Source organism: Panthera uncia (genome assembly GCF_023721935.1).
Source record: "Panthera uncia isolate 11264 chromosome B2 unlocalized genomic scaffold, Puncia_PCG_1.0 HiC_scaffold_24, whole genome shotgun sequence".
NCBI classification, from domain to species: domain Eukaryota; kingdom Metazoa; phylum Chordata; class Mammalia; order Carnivora; family Felidae; genus Panthera; species Panthera uncia.
The window spans coordinates 86,674,380-86,688,020 of record NW_026057580.1 but is presented as its reverse complement, the minus strand read 5'-3'; the positions used below and the strand labels follow the sequence as shown (position 1 = coordinate 86,688,020).

The 13,641-nt window shown below is 42.8% G+C and overlaps 1 protein-coding gene across 18 annotated transcripts in view; it reads left to right on the top strand.

Moving 5' to 3' along the window:
• Positions 1–13,641, top strand: part of EPB41L2 (erythrocyte membrane protein band 4.1 like 2) — a 219,777-nt gene that overhangs the window by 196,586 nt on the left and 9,550 nt on the right. For all 18 annotated transcript variants that reach the window (XM_049654356.1, XM_049654354.1, XM_049654346.1 and 15 more), the window contains 2 exons: positions 1,500–1,580; positions 5,465–5,574. In XM_049654356.1, coding sequence (XP_049510313.1) covers positions 1,500–1,580; positions 5,465–5,569 — 186 coding nt within the window. In that variant the 3' untranslated portion in view covers positions 5,570–5,574. The remainder of the gene's footprint in view (positions 1–1,499; positions 1,581–5,464; positions 5,575–13,641) is intronic.

Here is a 13,641-nt window from a genome sequence, read left to right as displayed (position 1 = left end):
AGCAAGTTGCTCAAGTAATCGAATCTTCCCCTCGTTGATTTAAGATGCTCCTACCATGGCTAGGGAGCATTTTTCCAGATCATTCTCTCAGTCTCTAACACCAGATGACCAATGATTCTTAAAGTCTGGCTCCGGACTAGCAGCAGCAGTCATTCCTGTGTGAATCCCGTGGCCCCACTCCAGATCTGCAGAAACCCTGGCGGTGGTTGTAGGAGCCCTCCAGGTGATTGTGATGCGTGCTGCCGTCCTCCGATTTCTAGCTCCAGCGTTATTTTCCCATGTTTCCCTCTGCTCCTACCTCTCATGTTTCATTAGCGCTTGAAGGTTTTAAATGTATCTTTTATGCGGGTCTCACCCTGTGTTTCAACCAGAAACTTTGTAAATTAAAAAACGCCACATAAACGCAAGGTGGTACTGATGCTCATTTTCAAGTGTATCCAGGGGCACCTTGGTGGCTCAGTCGGTTAAACGTCTGACTCTTGATTCTGACTCAGGTGATGATCTCACGGTTTGTGAGTTTGAGCCCCATGTTGGGCTCTGGGCTGACAGTGCGGAGCCTGCTTGGGATTTTCTCTCTCTCTCCCTCAAAATAAGCTTAAAAAAAAAAAAAAAGTATCCAGTTATCAAGGCTACTGATTACCTTGGTTCTTACATTAAAGTGCTATGACTTGTGACTTAGCGTATAACTTAACAGAGTTGCAGAGGTTGGATGTGTGCTTTCTCAGGACTGTGCGGTATTTGTCCATAGTTCAGCGTCACAGCCACGTGATCTCTTCAGCCTCTATCGTGTCCCAGGCTGTGCCAGCTTGTTCCAAGCCAGTCACTCTGTGGCAGTTCACACAGGACCCTGCCCCATGTCCATTCACACAGACTTTGTTAGCAGACACAGCCACATGCAGAATCTGTAATCAAATCAACATTGAGTGAATATCTTTATATCATCCTCCTGTACCTTCTGTATCTTAAACCAAATCCAAGTCTTTTTTTTTTTTTTATTACTGCACTAAACCAAATGAACAGAATTACCAAATGGATTTGTATGATGAGAATCAAGCAGTCAAAACTATAACGTCAAGCAATTCTCAAACCTAAATCAAGTACCTAAATTGTTAGGATTCCTTGTAACTCTACATAAACCAAAGAATTATTTCTTCTTTCCTCCTTTAACAAGTGGGCCACTTGGGAGTAAAGAAATTCAGGGAAATTGTAATGGAATGTCCCAACAGAACTGTTTGGATTTCATGGCATCTGTCTTATCTTAATCTCACCTGAATCTTGATAAATTAGTTTTAAAGGTGCTTTCAGTTGAGGAATACTTACAGATGCTACCACTTTAACAATAGGAATCTCTATCGAGCTTAAAAATGGTGTTTCCAGAACATCAGTCTTCTCCCCTCAGTGCACGTTGTCTTAACGGTCAGAAGGTCTGAGTGTGCTCCGTTCTCTTTCCCCTCATTATGTATAAACATGCTTTAATGATTGCCGTCTCCCCCCTTTAGACCGTGAAAGGTGGAATATCTGAAACAAGAATTGAGAAACGCATCGTGATCACAGGAGATGCGGACATCGATCATGACCAGGTAAAGACCTGAAGTTCTGGTTCTGAAAGTGACCACATCTCCAAGTTTGGCATGTGCTGTCACATCCTGTCCCTGTGTCATTCCCCTTCTCCCAGTGCCTCCTGGAAGAATCTACGTCCTCAGCGTGGCACTGATGCTTCCCACGCTAGACACAGCCTGTCCTTTCAGCCTGCCTGATGCTGAACCCGCATAGAACATGGATTTTGCTGCTTATTTCACACTGGCTTTACATGCACTTTTGAGTCAAAGTAATGGAGAGGATTCCCGGCATCTATTAGGTATTCATGTGGGCCTGGCCTAAAGTCAAATCATGGATTAAAGAATGAATGGCAGTTCAGTGACACTGGCTTTCCAAAGCTAAGTAAGAAAAGCCACCAAGTTTGACTTGTGCCTACTTTCAGGAACTTATACAGTATTTTTCTTATAGCCTCAGGAAAGTTGGACTCTTTACCACTAGATGTTTCCCCCAGTCATTACTATTACCGAGGGGTGGGGGAAGGAAATCTGAGGTCTCTTCCAAAGTGGAAGATTACACGGATTCAGAAAAATGTTTAAAAGAATCGTGCTTTCTTTCCAATGTTAGCTTGAGCAGAATGCGTGGCTTTAAAATCCAGGTGACGCGTGGAACTGTGGGATACTTTGAGGGTGGCTTCAGTTTTGGGCTGCGGCCCCCAAGTGACGGGAGCTTTTTGTTTTGTCATTTTCTCAGTGATTTTAACTCCACTTTAAAGGAAACCAAGCTGTTTTCTTAATAACAACTCGCAGGAAAAGGAATGTTTAGTTGACCATCTTGGCCGGGGAGTAGGAACAGATGATAGTTACCCAGCTTTGAGCACAATATCAACTTCAGGAAAGAGGATTTTAGAGGACAAAGCTTCTCATTTAAAAAAAGCTCACTCTATGTGACCAAAGAGAGATTTTCTTCCATGCCTAAAAAGAAAATCACATTTTTTAAAACCCTGTAAACATGATTTTACTTACATATTTCCTAATGTGTTTCTTCATTCCTCGAGAGCTATCAGTGGTTCAAGGGTTGTCCTGACCCCTGAACCTTGACTTTGTAATAGAGATTCCTAGTAGAGGACAATACCTGTGCCTGTTCTCCACGGGAAAATGAGTGACCCCGTGGAAACCAAGCTGCCAGTTCCCCAGACAAAGGATTTCTTCCCTTCACTGGGGCAGTCTCTCCTACCCTGTCTCTCCACTGACCTTGTGCCCTTTCAGACTTTCTGATGTCACGTGTTCCCTTCGAGGGTACTCTCAGGCTTTATTTCATGTGTATTCTTTTGTCTTTGACCTGAAAACTCAAATCTAGATAATACTGCTTCTGAACAGCAAATAATAAAAACATGGTCTGAAATTTAAGTACCAAAATAACACCTATTCCTGACTCTTAGATTAGGAAAAAACCCTGCAGCTTTACGTGTGACAGTAGGGACACGACCTTGTCGGTGTGATGTCGTGCTTCAGCCCATTTTAAACTCAAGGTCAGATACCCCATATGAAGAGAACAGATACTTTTTTGTAACGTTTTCATGTTTTAATTCTAAGATGCATAAACTTGTTAGAGTACATTTAATTGTGGCTTCTGGTATGCTTGTCACCAGAAGCTGATGAAGCTCCCTCTCCCTTTTAGCCTGTAATGAGACCATGCAAGTATTTAAAATTAGAGTGAAATCACTTCCCTGCCAAAAACTGAAACTGATCACATAGTGACTTGAATATCATTGACCCATTTTTCGGTTCCTTTCTGTACATTAAAAGAATTTTAATAGTGGAAAGAAACCCTTCCTCTGAGCAAGATAGAAAAAAAAGGAATCTCTTTTGTGTTGGCAGATTAAAGAGGCATGCATTTAGGACACTTGCTTTGCGGCTGGTGCACCTGTGTGTGTCCCGATGCCCCGCTGTGTACCAGGGACATAGGACACTGCAGTTACCCACCAGAGTGTGTTTCTTTCCAATAAAATAACTTCTTAGTTTGCAGGATGATGTGAGATAGTTCCCTCACAATCTTTACTGTTGCTTTAATAAATTACCATTTTACAGTATTTAATTTCATACACTGGTACTACAGACTGAACGGAACTAATGGTAAACGGATTTCAAATGTGCTTGAAGACGATTAAGCAGTTTTTGGTTTCCCTACTTTTCTGCTCATTGAAGCATGTTTCACACGTGCTCCCTTCCCTTGGGCATCATTTTCTATTTCTCCTTTCACATTTGTACTAGTTTAATGTAGGCAGACCTGTGTAACGAACATGAATTAAAAAGTATCTGACAGGTTGTCTGTAGCTATGTTTGGCTCCCATCAGAGCTGTCCTTCTCCCAAATTGGATTCCAGAAACCAACATGGAGTAGACCGTTTTGATTGTTCTGATCTCTCACTTCCCTCTGAACACAAAAATGCGGAGCCACTCTGCTGTTCCCCGTTTCCCATCCCCTTTCCCATTGCAGCCATAGAGACACGGAAACATTTTTGACCTCCTCTGAGATAAGCCGCTGCCCTTCTCCCCACCCGTCTTGCCTTCCGGCCCTCAGACTCCCACAACCTGACAAACACTTGGGCTGCTCAAATCGGAGAGTCCCCTGGTCGAGTTCTCTCTTGCCCTGACACAGGTGGGTCACCAGAGTTTATTCCCTAGTGGAAATTCGAGCACCCTCAACTGTCTTCCAAGCTTCTGTGTAAAAATTTTTGGCATAAAAACAATTTCTTTTTTTGTAGCTTTACCTTTCTGTGTGTGTGGAATGAGGCTTGGGGTTTTGTTCAGTAACCTTTCAGCTGACAGAAACTGTACCACAAACAACAAATGCGGTTGTGCCCTTCAGCAGATGACAGAGAAACAGGAAAACTTGGGCTGCTTCTTTCAAAGGCATAGTGTCCATATGAGATATGGTGCTTTCCATCCTTGAAGCCTTCCCTTTCTGTTCCAGAATTCTTTCTTAGATTTTGAGTGGTGTTTTATGGTGTTTTACTTTCTCCCCAAGACATCTTTAAACACCTTACCCTCAGAAAAATAGGATCTTTCCACTTTGTCACAACACTTGTATGCAGCTTGCTTTCTGATAAAATACAAAGAAACTTCGTTTTCTCACCGTGCGGTCTGGGAAGAGCCTAGGAGCCAGTGGAGTGGCGTCCCAGTCTTGCTCCTGCCCTGTGGCCCAGCCGCAGGATGGCCTCAAGCACGACCTGTTGACCTTTGTGCCTTCAGTGTTTTCGACTGTAAAATAGAGACCTGTACTTGCTGAAGAGTAGTCTGTCTCTGTCCTTTCACTTTGCAATTGTATGTTATCAGTGTTGCTGCCGTTTTTATTGTTCTGTGCCCTAGAAGTTTATAGATCTTTTTCCTGCAACATAACAGCTCAACAAACATCTTACCTCAAACAGCTAGTGAGAAACCACAAGGGTAGCTTGTGATCTGGTCTGGTTTGGTCTGGTCCTGTGTCTTGGCATTTGAGCTGTGTGACAGCAAGTACCCGTGGGTGAATAGACAGGCTGTTACATCATTCCTCCAATCTGCACAGTGAACCTCAAAATGATCCTCACGACCTTAGCGTTAGTCTCAGGTTACAGGTGAGAATATGAAGATCAGAGAAGATCTGTTTTCTCCAAGTCTCGTGGCGAGTACGGGGCTGGGCTTCAGAGTCTGCATGTCTCTTGTACATGTATCATTTGAAAAGACTGGGGGGAAATGGGAAATTTGGGGAAGTGAGAAGCATTCTCTAAAAAGAATTATGAGCCCACTTAAAATCCCTGCTCCCTCAAAGAAAGCAATAAAGCCATCTTTGCTTGCCATGGAATCCCAGTTCATCAGCGTACGTCTGTCTTCCCAACCTGGGAAGCAGCCCGTTGCTGTGCTCACAGTGCTCTCTCCTGACTCTGGCAGGCGCTGGCCCAGGCCATCAGGGAAGCCAGAGAGCAGCACCCCGACATGTCGGTCACGAGAGTGGTGGTGCACAAAGAGACGGAGTTGGAGGAAGGGGAAGAGTAAGTAAGGTAAGCGTCTGTATCCTCTGGGGCTTCTGTCTTGACCGTTTGCGCTCCTCAACCCGCCGAGGGACGTGAAATGTACTCCCTCACGGTGTCTGTCTCCTGTGGTCCATGTGATTTTTTCAGACTTTATTATCCCAAATATATCTACTCACGTTACCTGCATATAGTTATTAACTCTGCTGTCCAATGGACATGTAATGTTAATAACTGTCATGTACTGAGGGCTGCTAATAATTGACATTTCTATATTGTTTTACTGTTGGCAAAGTATATCAGTATAGGGGCACTTGGGTGGCTCAGGCGGTTAGTTGTCCGATTTCAGCTCAGGTAATGATCTCACAGCTCATGAGTTCAAGCCCTGCATCAGGCTCTGTACTGACAGCTCAGAGCCTGGAGCCTGCTTCAGAGTCTGTCTCTCCCTCTCTCTCTGCCCCTCCCCCACTCACACCCACTGTCTCCCCCACCCACTGTCTCTCTCTGTCTCTCTTGTCTCTCTCTCTCTGAAAAATAAATAAAAACATTAAAAAATAAAATAAAATTTATATGTAGATATAAAAAAACCAAACCAAGGTATATCAGTATACGTTGTCTTAATTGACATTTACGATGACCCTTTGAAGAAGGTGCTATTGCCTTCATTTAGATGAGGCGTTTTTATTGTAGGGGGCACAAAAGGGAGATGAGTTAATTCCTTTAAATATACATGAAAAATTATATATTAGAGAATGAACCAAAAAGGAAAAGATTGCTTTGGCTATATAAAAAATTTAAAACTTAAACCAAAGTAGAAGATAAATGACAAAGTTCAATATGCCTGGCAGAGAAGGAGTCCATATCCTGAATATATTATGAACTCTTGGGTCTCATCAAAAAATTAAGCATGTAAGTAGAAAAATGGGCAAAGAATTAAGTAAACCACGTAGAAACTAAGTGAACAATAAACAAAAAATGTTTAGCCTCACTATTTAAATCAATACAAATTAAAAATTTAGTGTACAAGTTTTCACTTATAAATCTGGCAAATTTTGTTTTTAACTAGTGTTGGGGAGGTTAAGAGAGGAAAAATAATAGTCCTGTGCAGCTTTATAAATTAGTAATATTTCCTAGAGAACAATTTGGCAAAACCCACATTAAAGGTACCTACCATTTAAACCATTGTTAAGAATTTATCTTAAATAATCAGAGATGTATACAAAGATTTACTTACAAGAGTATTTATCATATATATGTATATATATGTGCATGTGTGTGTATATATATTTGTGTGTATATATATATATACACACACACACACACATGCACATATATATATATATATATATATATATATATATATATATACCCAAACACACACAGTCACACAGACAGTCTAAATGGCCAACAGTAGGGATTGGTTATATCTTAGGCTGTTTCCGTGTGATGACTAAAATATAGCCACTAAAAGTTGTGCTAAAGAATTCTTAGTGAAATGGGTAAATGTTCATAATTACGTTTGTATTAGGGTTTTAAAAGGTAGGTTTTTTGCATAGCACATATACCAAGTTGCTTTTTTGTTTTTAAAATGCTTTTACACTGATCGGTTAGTGGATACATACCTCACAGGAATGCCGGTCACAGAATACACCTCGTGGTCAGGCCAGGTGTCTTACACAGAAGTGATGGCTCCCATGCTTGCTCAAACTCCCCTCTGATGTTTTAGTTTATACTGAACTAATACGAAATGACCTATAACTTTTTCATTCTTACTGATCTTGATGGATTCTGGATTCTAATCCTTTGTTACGGATTTATGTGTTGCAGGTATCTTCGGGTTTGTGGTTTGTCTTTTATTTGAAGTAGAGGTCAATATAGTTAGTATATTGAATGTAGTTATTAATAGAGTTAATACAGTTTAATTACCATGCTTTTCTTTATGGCTTATGCTCTTTCCATACCCTGAGGTGTTAAAGATACTATTGATCAAAGCATGTTAATGTTGCCTTCCATAGATCAATCCTTAATCCATAAGAAATCGGTTTTTCTGTGTGATAAGAAACAGTGATCGTTTGTTTCCTTTGTAAGTACCAGCATTCCAGCCCTGTTTATTGAAGAGCCCATCCTTTCCCTCTCTAATCTGCAGGTCATGTATCAGTTTTCTTGTATACGTGGGGATGTTTCTTGGTACTTGTTTCCTGTGTCTATCTCTGCTCCAATGCCATACTGCCTCAATTATTATAGCTTTAAAATGAGTCTTGAAATCTGGTAGGATGTGTCTCCCAATTGTGTTTTTTCAAGTGTCTTCTGGGCTCCTGGCGTTCCATATAAATTTCAGAATCGGATTGTTGAGTTCTAAGATAATCCTATGGTATTTTAATTGGAACTGCACCCACTTTGTAGCTCAGTATGGTAAGAATTACATCTTTATGATATTAAATCTTCTTTCCCACAAACATAAAATATCTCTCTCCATTTATAGGTGTTCTTTGATGTCTTCCAACCAACTTGTGTAACTTTCTTACCCAAAAGAGGTCTTATGAATCTTCTCTAGCTGTTGCTGGTTTAGGAAGATACAATTGACTTTTCAATATTTGTCTTACAAGTTTTAATGTGAATTGGTCATATCAGTTATTCCTAGCACCTTTTACTCCTTTTTTTCAGTGGGTGCGTGTCCACACGTGCACACGCGCACACACACACACACACACACACACACACAGCCTTTGAAGTTTGACTCTCAGAGGACCTCTTTTATAAGCAGCCTTGTGAAACAGATTTAGGAGGTTAAAATGTAAATTCACGTGTAAGGTGAGCAAACTAGGTACATTTGGAAAGATTCATCCATCCATTCAAAAAAATCCTTAATGAGTACCAAAGTGTTCTAGGGTAGAGCTTAGGCACTGAGGATTCAAATTGTCAAATTGGTAAACAAAACAAACATGGTCCCCTTCCTCGGGAAGGATCCGCTCTAGGAAGGGAGGTGCAAATATGAGCAAACAAAATGTAATTGCAGATGTGCTCACTGCTCTAAGGAAGTAATGCAGTAGGAGAGAGCCAAATACTGTAAATTTAACCTTTTACTTGAGAAACCGAGTTTGAGTGAAATCTGAAGGACAAATCGGAGTTACCTGTGTCTGCAGCCATCTAAGCATTCCCACCCCCCGCTGGCTGCAGTTTGTTCTTGAATACTGTCCCTTGCCTGGTGCCTGTTGGGGCTGAGAGGAGGAGTGTGTCTGAACCCCTTCAGCTGCTCTCCACCTGCCCTGCCAGGATCCCACAGAGGCAGCCAGGTGGGCAGAGGCAAAGAGCAGGACCAGAAAAGAAGAAATAACTACTGATGATATATCTGCCCCATCTCCCTTTCTCAGACGCGAGCAGCTCTCCTCCTGATCTGACCCGACCTCTTCCTTTAGAGTAGCTCTGAGCTTTTGATCAAGCATTGAAAGTAGGGGAGAGGGGAGCAAACAGAAGATGGTGAAAGAGGAACCCGCAGAGGGCTGAACCTCCCGAGGCCGGCACTCGGCTGCAGGTTGGGCGGCTGTGAGGCAGAGAGGAGTGAGCACGGTCCAGGAAGAAGGGAAACACGCAACGCATGGGGGACTTCACTACTTCTTTGTAACTTTTTATTTTTATGTTGTGTTAAGGACGACTCCCTCCTGCCATTTTATCCTAAATGCATGTTTCCAAGCCCTCAAATGGACACAAAATGTTAATGGCCTTGTCACCACTAGACTGGTGCTCCCTGACTGTCCTGATGAGGAGGAAGAGTCCCACTGGATGGTTTGGTCTGTGTGGCCTCAAAAGAATGAGCCCCAGGAGGGGGAGCTCGTGACTTTGCCTCAGCTGGCACCATGACCTCTCTCAGCCCAGACTTCAAACAAGTTCCTGTGGCTCCTGGAATAATCCGTCATGTAGGATAAAAAGCAGACAATGCCTCTTTCTCTTCTGAAAGCAGTGAGCAGCCAGAGGAGGAAATGATGGAGGAGCAGCCTCTCGTCCATTCATTCGTTTTACTCGCTTGTTTTCTTGTTTGTTACACCAGATCTATGGAACGCCCTTTGGGTATCCCCGAATGTGTACCATGGACTTTGAAATCAAACAAGTTCCGCATTCACAATAAATCATTATAGCAAAAGAGGGTCTCTAGTTTGAAGATATGTTCTGAGCTGAGTTTGGCGGGAACAAAAATCGGTGCATGAGGATGGGGCTTCTCGCCTGAGTCTCCAAGAAAGTCGGAATAGCTGGATGAAGAAAGGCATGGAAGAGGCCATTCCAGGCAAGATCTGGTACTGTGAACCTGACCCTCTACAAAGGATACACCATCAGGCACAGCTGGGTTGCAGGACACGTGTAGGAAGGAGAGTGATGGAAGGTGAGGGGGTGCAGAGAGGAGGAGGCCCAAACATAGAGGGTCTTATGAGCCACACTAAAGAGGCTAAGCTTTATCCAGAGAAGAAGGTGTGCCTCATGTATTTGAGAGATGGTAAGGAGATAGAGGCTTCTGACTTGGTGACTGAACGGGGATATGGAGGTTAGTGAGTTGGGAAGATTGAGCAGGGGAGAATCCCATGTTTCTGGCTTGAGCCAATGAGTTGATGGTGGTACCTGTAATTTCATTTATTCATGGGATACGTTTGTTATTTCCATATGTCATGTGCAGTATGGCCAGTCTTCTTGGCTAGCTGTCTTTTTTTTAAATTTTTTTAAACATTTATTTATTATTGAGACACAGAAAACACAGAGTGTGAGCAGGGGAGGGGAAGAGAGAGGAGGAGACACAGAATCTGAAGCAGGCTCCAGGCTCTGAGCTGCCAGCACAGAGCCCGACTCGGGGCTCAAACTCACAAACCGCAAAAACGTGACCTGAGCCGAAGCCAGTCACTTAACCAGCTGAGCCACCCAGGCGCCCCTTGGCTTAGCATCTTAAAACAAGGTGTATTTTTTGTTCTTGGTACTGTAGGAGAGAGCACCTGCCTTAGGCATTCTGGAGGGAGTTTGGCAGTGAATTTGTAAGGCCCCGTCTTACACACACGCCCACAGCAGGGTTATTTGGAAATTTACCGGGTGGTCTGCTTGTTAAGAGGAAATATAGCATAGCAGATCTTCTGGGTTCAAATCTATCTCCTAGGTGTGTGACCTGTGTGGGCTCTTTCACTTTTCTGTGTATCTGTTCTGCCACGTGTGAACTGAGGATGGTAATAGAATATACAAAAGAGTTTGCTTCCAAGGCACATTGTAAGAACTTTTTGTAGCCTTTAGAGTCAGCTTTGAACCCTTCTTGATCTTAGGAATAAAATAAAAGTTGGAATATTCTACCCCAGACATGTTGAGTTTGAGCTGCACGTGAGAGGTCTACGTGCACGTGGAGAGGTCCAGGAAGTTGCCAGGAGCTTTGAGAGAAATCACAACAGGCTTTGAGCAGGAGGGGGAGGCCTGAAGGTCATGTGAATGTGTGCTCTAGTGAGGAAGCCTTTGGTTTGAGTGACCTGAGCCGGGTCAGAGGGGATGTAACAGGAGGAGAGGGGAAAGTAGGAAGACAACGAGGACAAAAGGGTGTCATGAAAGCTGCAGAAGAGAACTCCAAGAAGGAGAGAGTAAGTATTAAATATGGCAAAGAAATTAAGTGGACATGTCCTCTGCACTCGTTGGTATGAAATCAGCCTGGGGATTTGTCACAGCTGCCTCAGTCCGGTAGTGAAATGGAGCCCTGTAACAGGTTGAGGACATAGGGATTTCGCATGGAGAGTGCTTTCAAGAAGCTGACAACACAGTGATCGGGCCTTTGGCTTTTCTGTGCACTTGTTGTCCAAGAAGATGGAGAGCACTGTACCGGGTTTCACAGAGCCACCAGAACTAGCGCTGGGATTACCCCAAACCCGGTAAATCCATCCTTCCTTTGAGGTAGACCTTGAGTCCCAATCTCCCTCCCACATTAAATAACTCTAAGTTAGTGCTGTTGCTTCCTGTGCTGTTGGGCATCCATGAATACTGATTTCTAAATAAGATCATGTTGCGTCCAAGCTAACCTTTCAGAGTCAGGGTGATATTCAGGATTTCAAAATGAACTCGAAAGCCAAACAGGAAATTAGCATTCATTATCTAACTGACTTGACAGGAGAGAAGAGCCACATCGGCTGAACTGGTAGCCAAACTGAGTTCTAGCTAATTACATGTGGGCCCTGATAGGCATCACTCTGTTTTTAAAAGGGGAAGCACAAACCCATTGACTTCCAGATGACTGTTTCCAGTTCAGGAGCCAGGAGTTCTTCCAGCATATCAACTGTGTTGCATTTTCATTTTATTCCCTTTGCCTCATTTGTGCTAGTCTCATACCTAAAATTAGCATTAGTTTTCAGTGTAGATTAATCAAACCTAACATGAAGATTTGTACAGAGACTTCAAAAGCCATTTTGGACTTCGTGGCTTTCAGGCACGGCCAGTTTTCACTTTGCAGTGCTGTGGAATGTTGCGTTTAACATTTAAAGCTGGCAGGTGCTATCAAGGAGTCAGCTCCAATAGACTTGAACTGCCCAATAGAAGAGGCACTGGACACCACTGCTGTTGTGCATTCATGAGAGCCTGGTAGCCACTAATTTCCCAGAGTTTGCCCTTGGACAGAATTACTATTCACTATTGTTTTTGAAGATGAAATGATCTTTATTGGTTTTTTTTTTTTCCCGGTAATAATAGAGGCAATTATAAGTTTTTAAAAAAGGAGGGATAGCAGAAAATGCAAGTGACCCATAATTCCCCCGCTCCTGGAGGTCGATAATTCCCTTTCACAGTGTGTCTGTGTGAACACGTACACAGTCACACATTCCTACCTCTATTTGTGTAGGCTCCTACTGTTGACTCTGTTATATAGCCTGTTTGTCCCCCCTCCACTTAACGGTACATTGCAGATAACCTTCCTTGCCATTATCTCATCGTTTTTCAATAGCCACTGAATGGATGCGTGAGGGGTTTACGTGACACCTGTTGATGGGCATTTAGGTTATTCCTCTGTTTTCACAGTTAAACACAGCTGCAAAGATGACACTTGTGTGTACATTTTGGGGGCATGAACTTCATTGTTTTCTAAGTGCAAATGTTTTTAGAATTCTGCTTAGAGTTGGTGTGCCACCCAGGGTTTCGTTTCTTTTTTTTTTTTTTTTAATTTTTTAAAATGTTTTACATTGAGGGAGAGAGAAACAGAGCATCAGCAGGGGAGGAGCAGAGAGAGAGAGGGAGACACAGAATCCAAAGCAGACTCCAGGCTCTGAACTGTCAGCACAGAGCTCAACGCGGGGCTCGAATTCACAAACCACTAGATCATGACCTGATCTGAAGTCAGACGCTTAACTGACTGAGCCACCCAGGCGCCCCACAATGGTTTCTTTTGGGCATATTGCCTGCCTGTCCTGAAAGGTTCTATCAAGTTAGACTCCCACTTAAATTTATGAGCAATCTGTTTTCCTACACCTTTGTGACATTAAAGATTGTAAAACATTTAAGAAATCTTTGCCAATCTGGTGAGGAAAGAGCATTTGCCCCCCCTCCTTTTTTTAATTATGTATTTCTTTTCTTTTTTTTTTAATTGCTAGTGAAGCTAAAATACACATACACCTCACAATTTTCATTTCTTTGAGTTGCCAGTTTTTTCCCCTTTTTCTGTTCAGGTGTTTATTATCTCTTACAGATTTATTAAGGCTATTAACCTCTTAGTCACAAATACTGCATATTTTTTCCAGTTTTTCATTATTGAGAATTAAAAATAGCCCCAAAGGGGTGGGGAGGCTGAGGCAAAATTGGCAAATTAGAGTCATGAAGGTGATACCCAAAGTTTTGTTTTGTTTTTTGGCCCAAACAGTATTTTTTTAGAACTTGGATTAATGGTGCTTAAAATGGGAAGGCTTTGAACAACTTCAGAAACATGAGAAACTCTGCTGCCTGTCATGGCGGCAAAGGCTGAGGAGGCGCTGCCCCCCTCAGATGAGGGGAGAGCTCTGGGTCCCCAGCGGCTCTTCATGGTGAGGCCCTTGGTACCCAGTCTTGCTACTGATGTGCTCAGCTGCCGGCCTCTGAGGAGGTGGGCCTGACATTGTGCCTTTATTA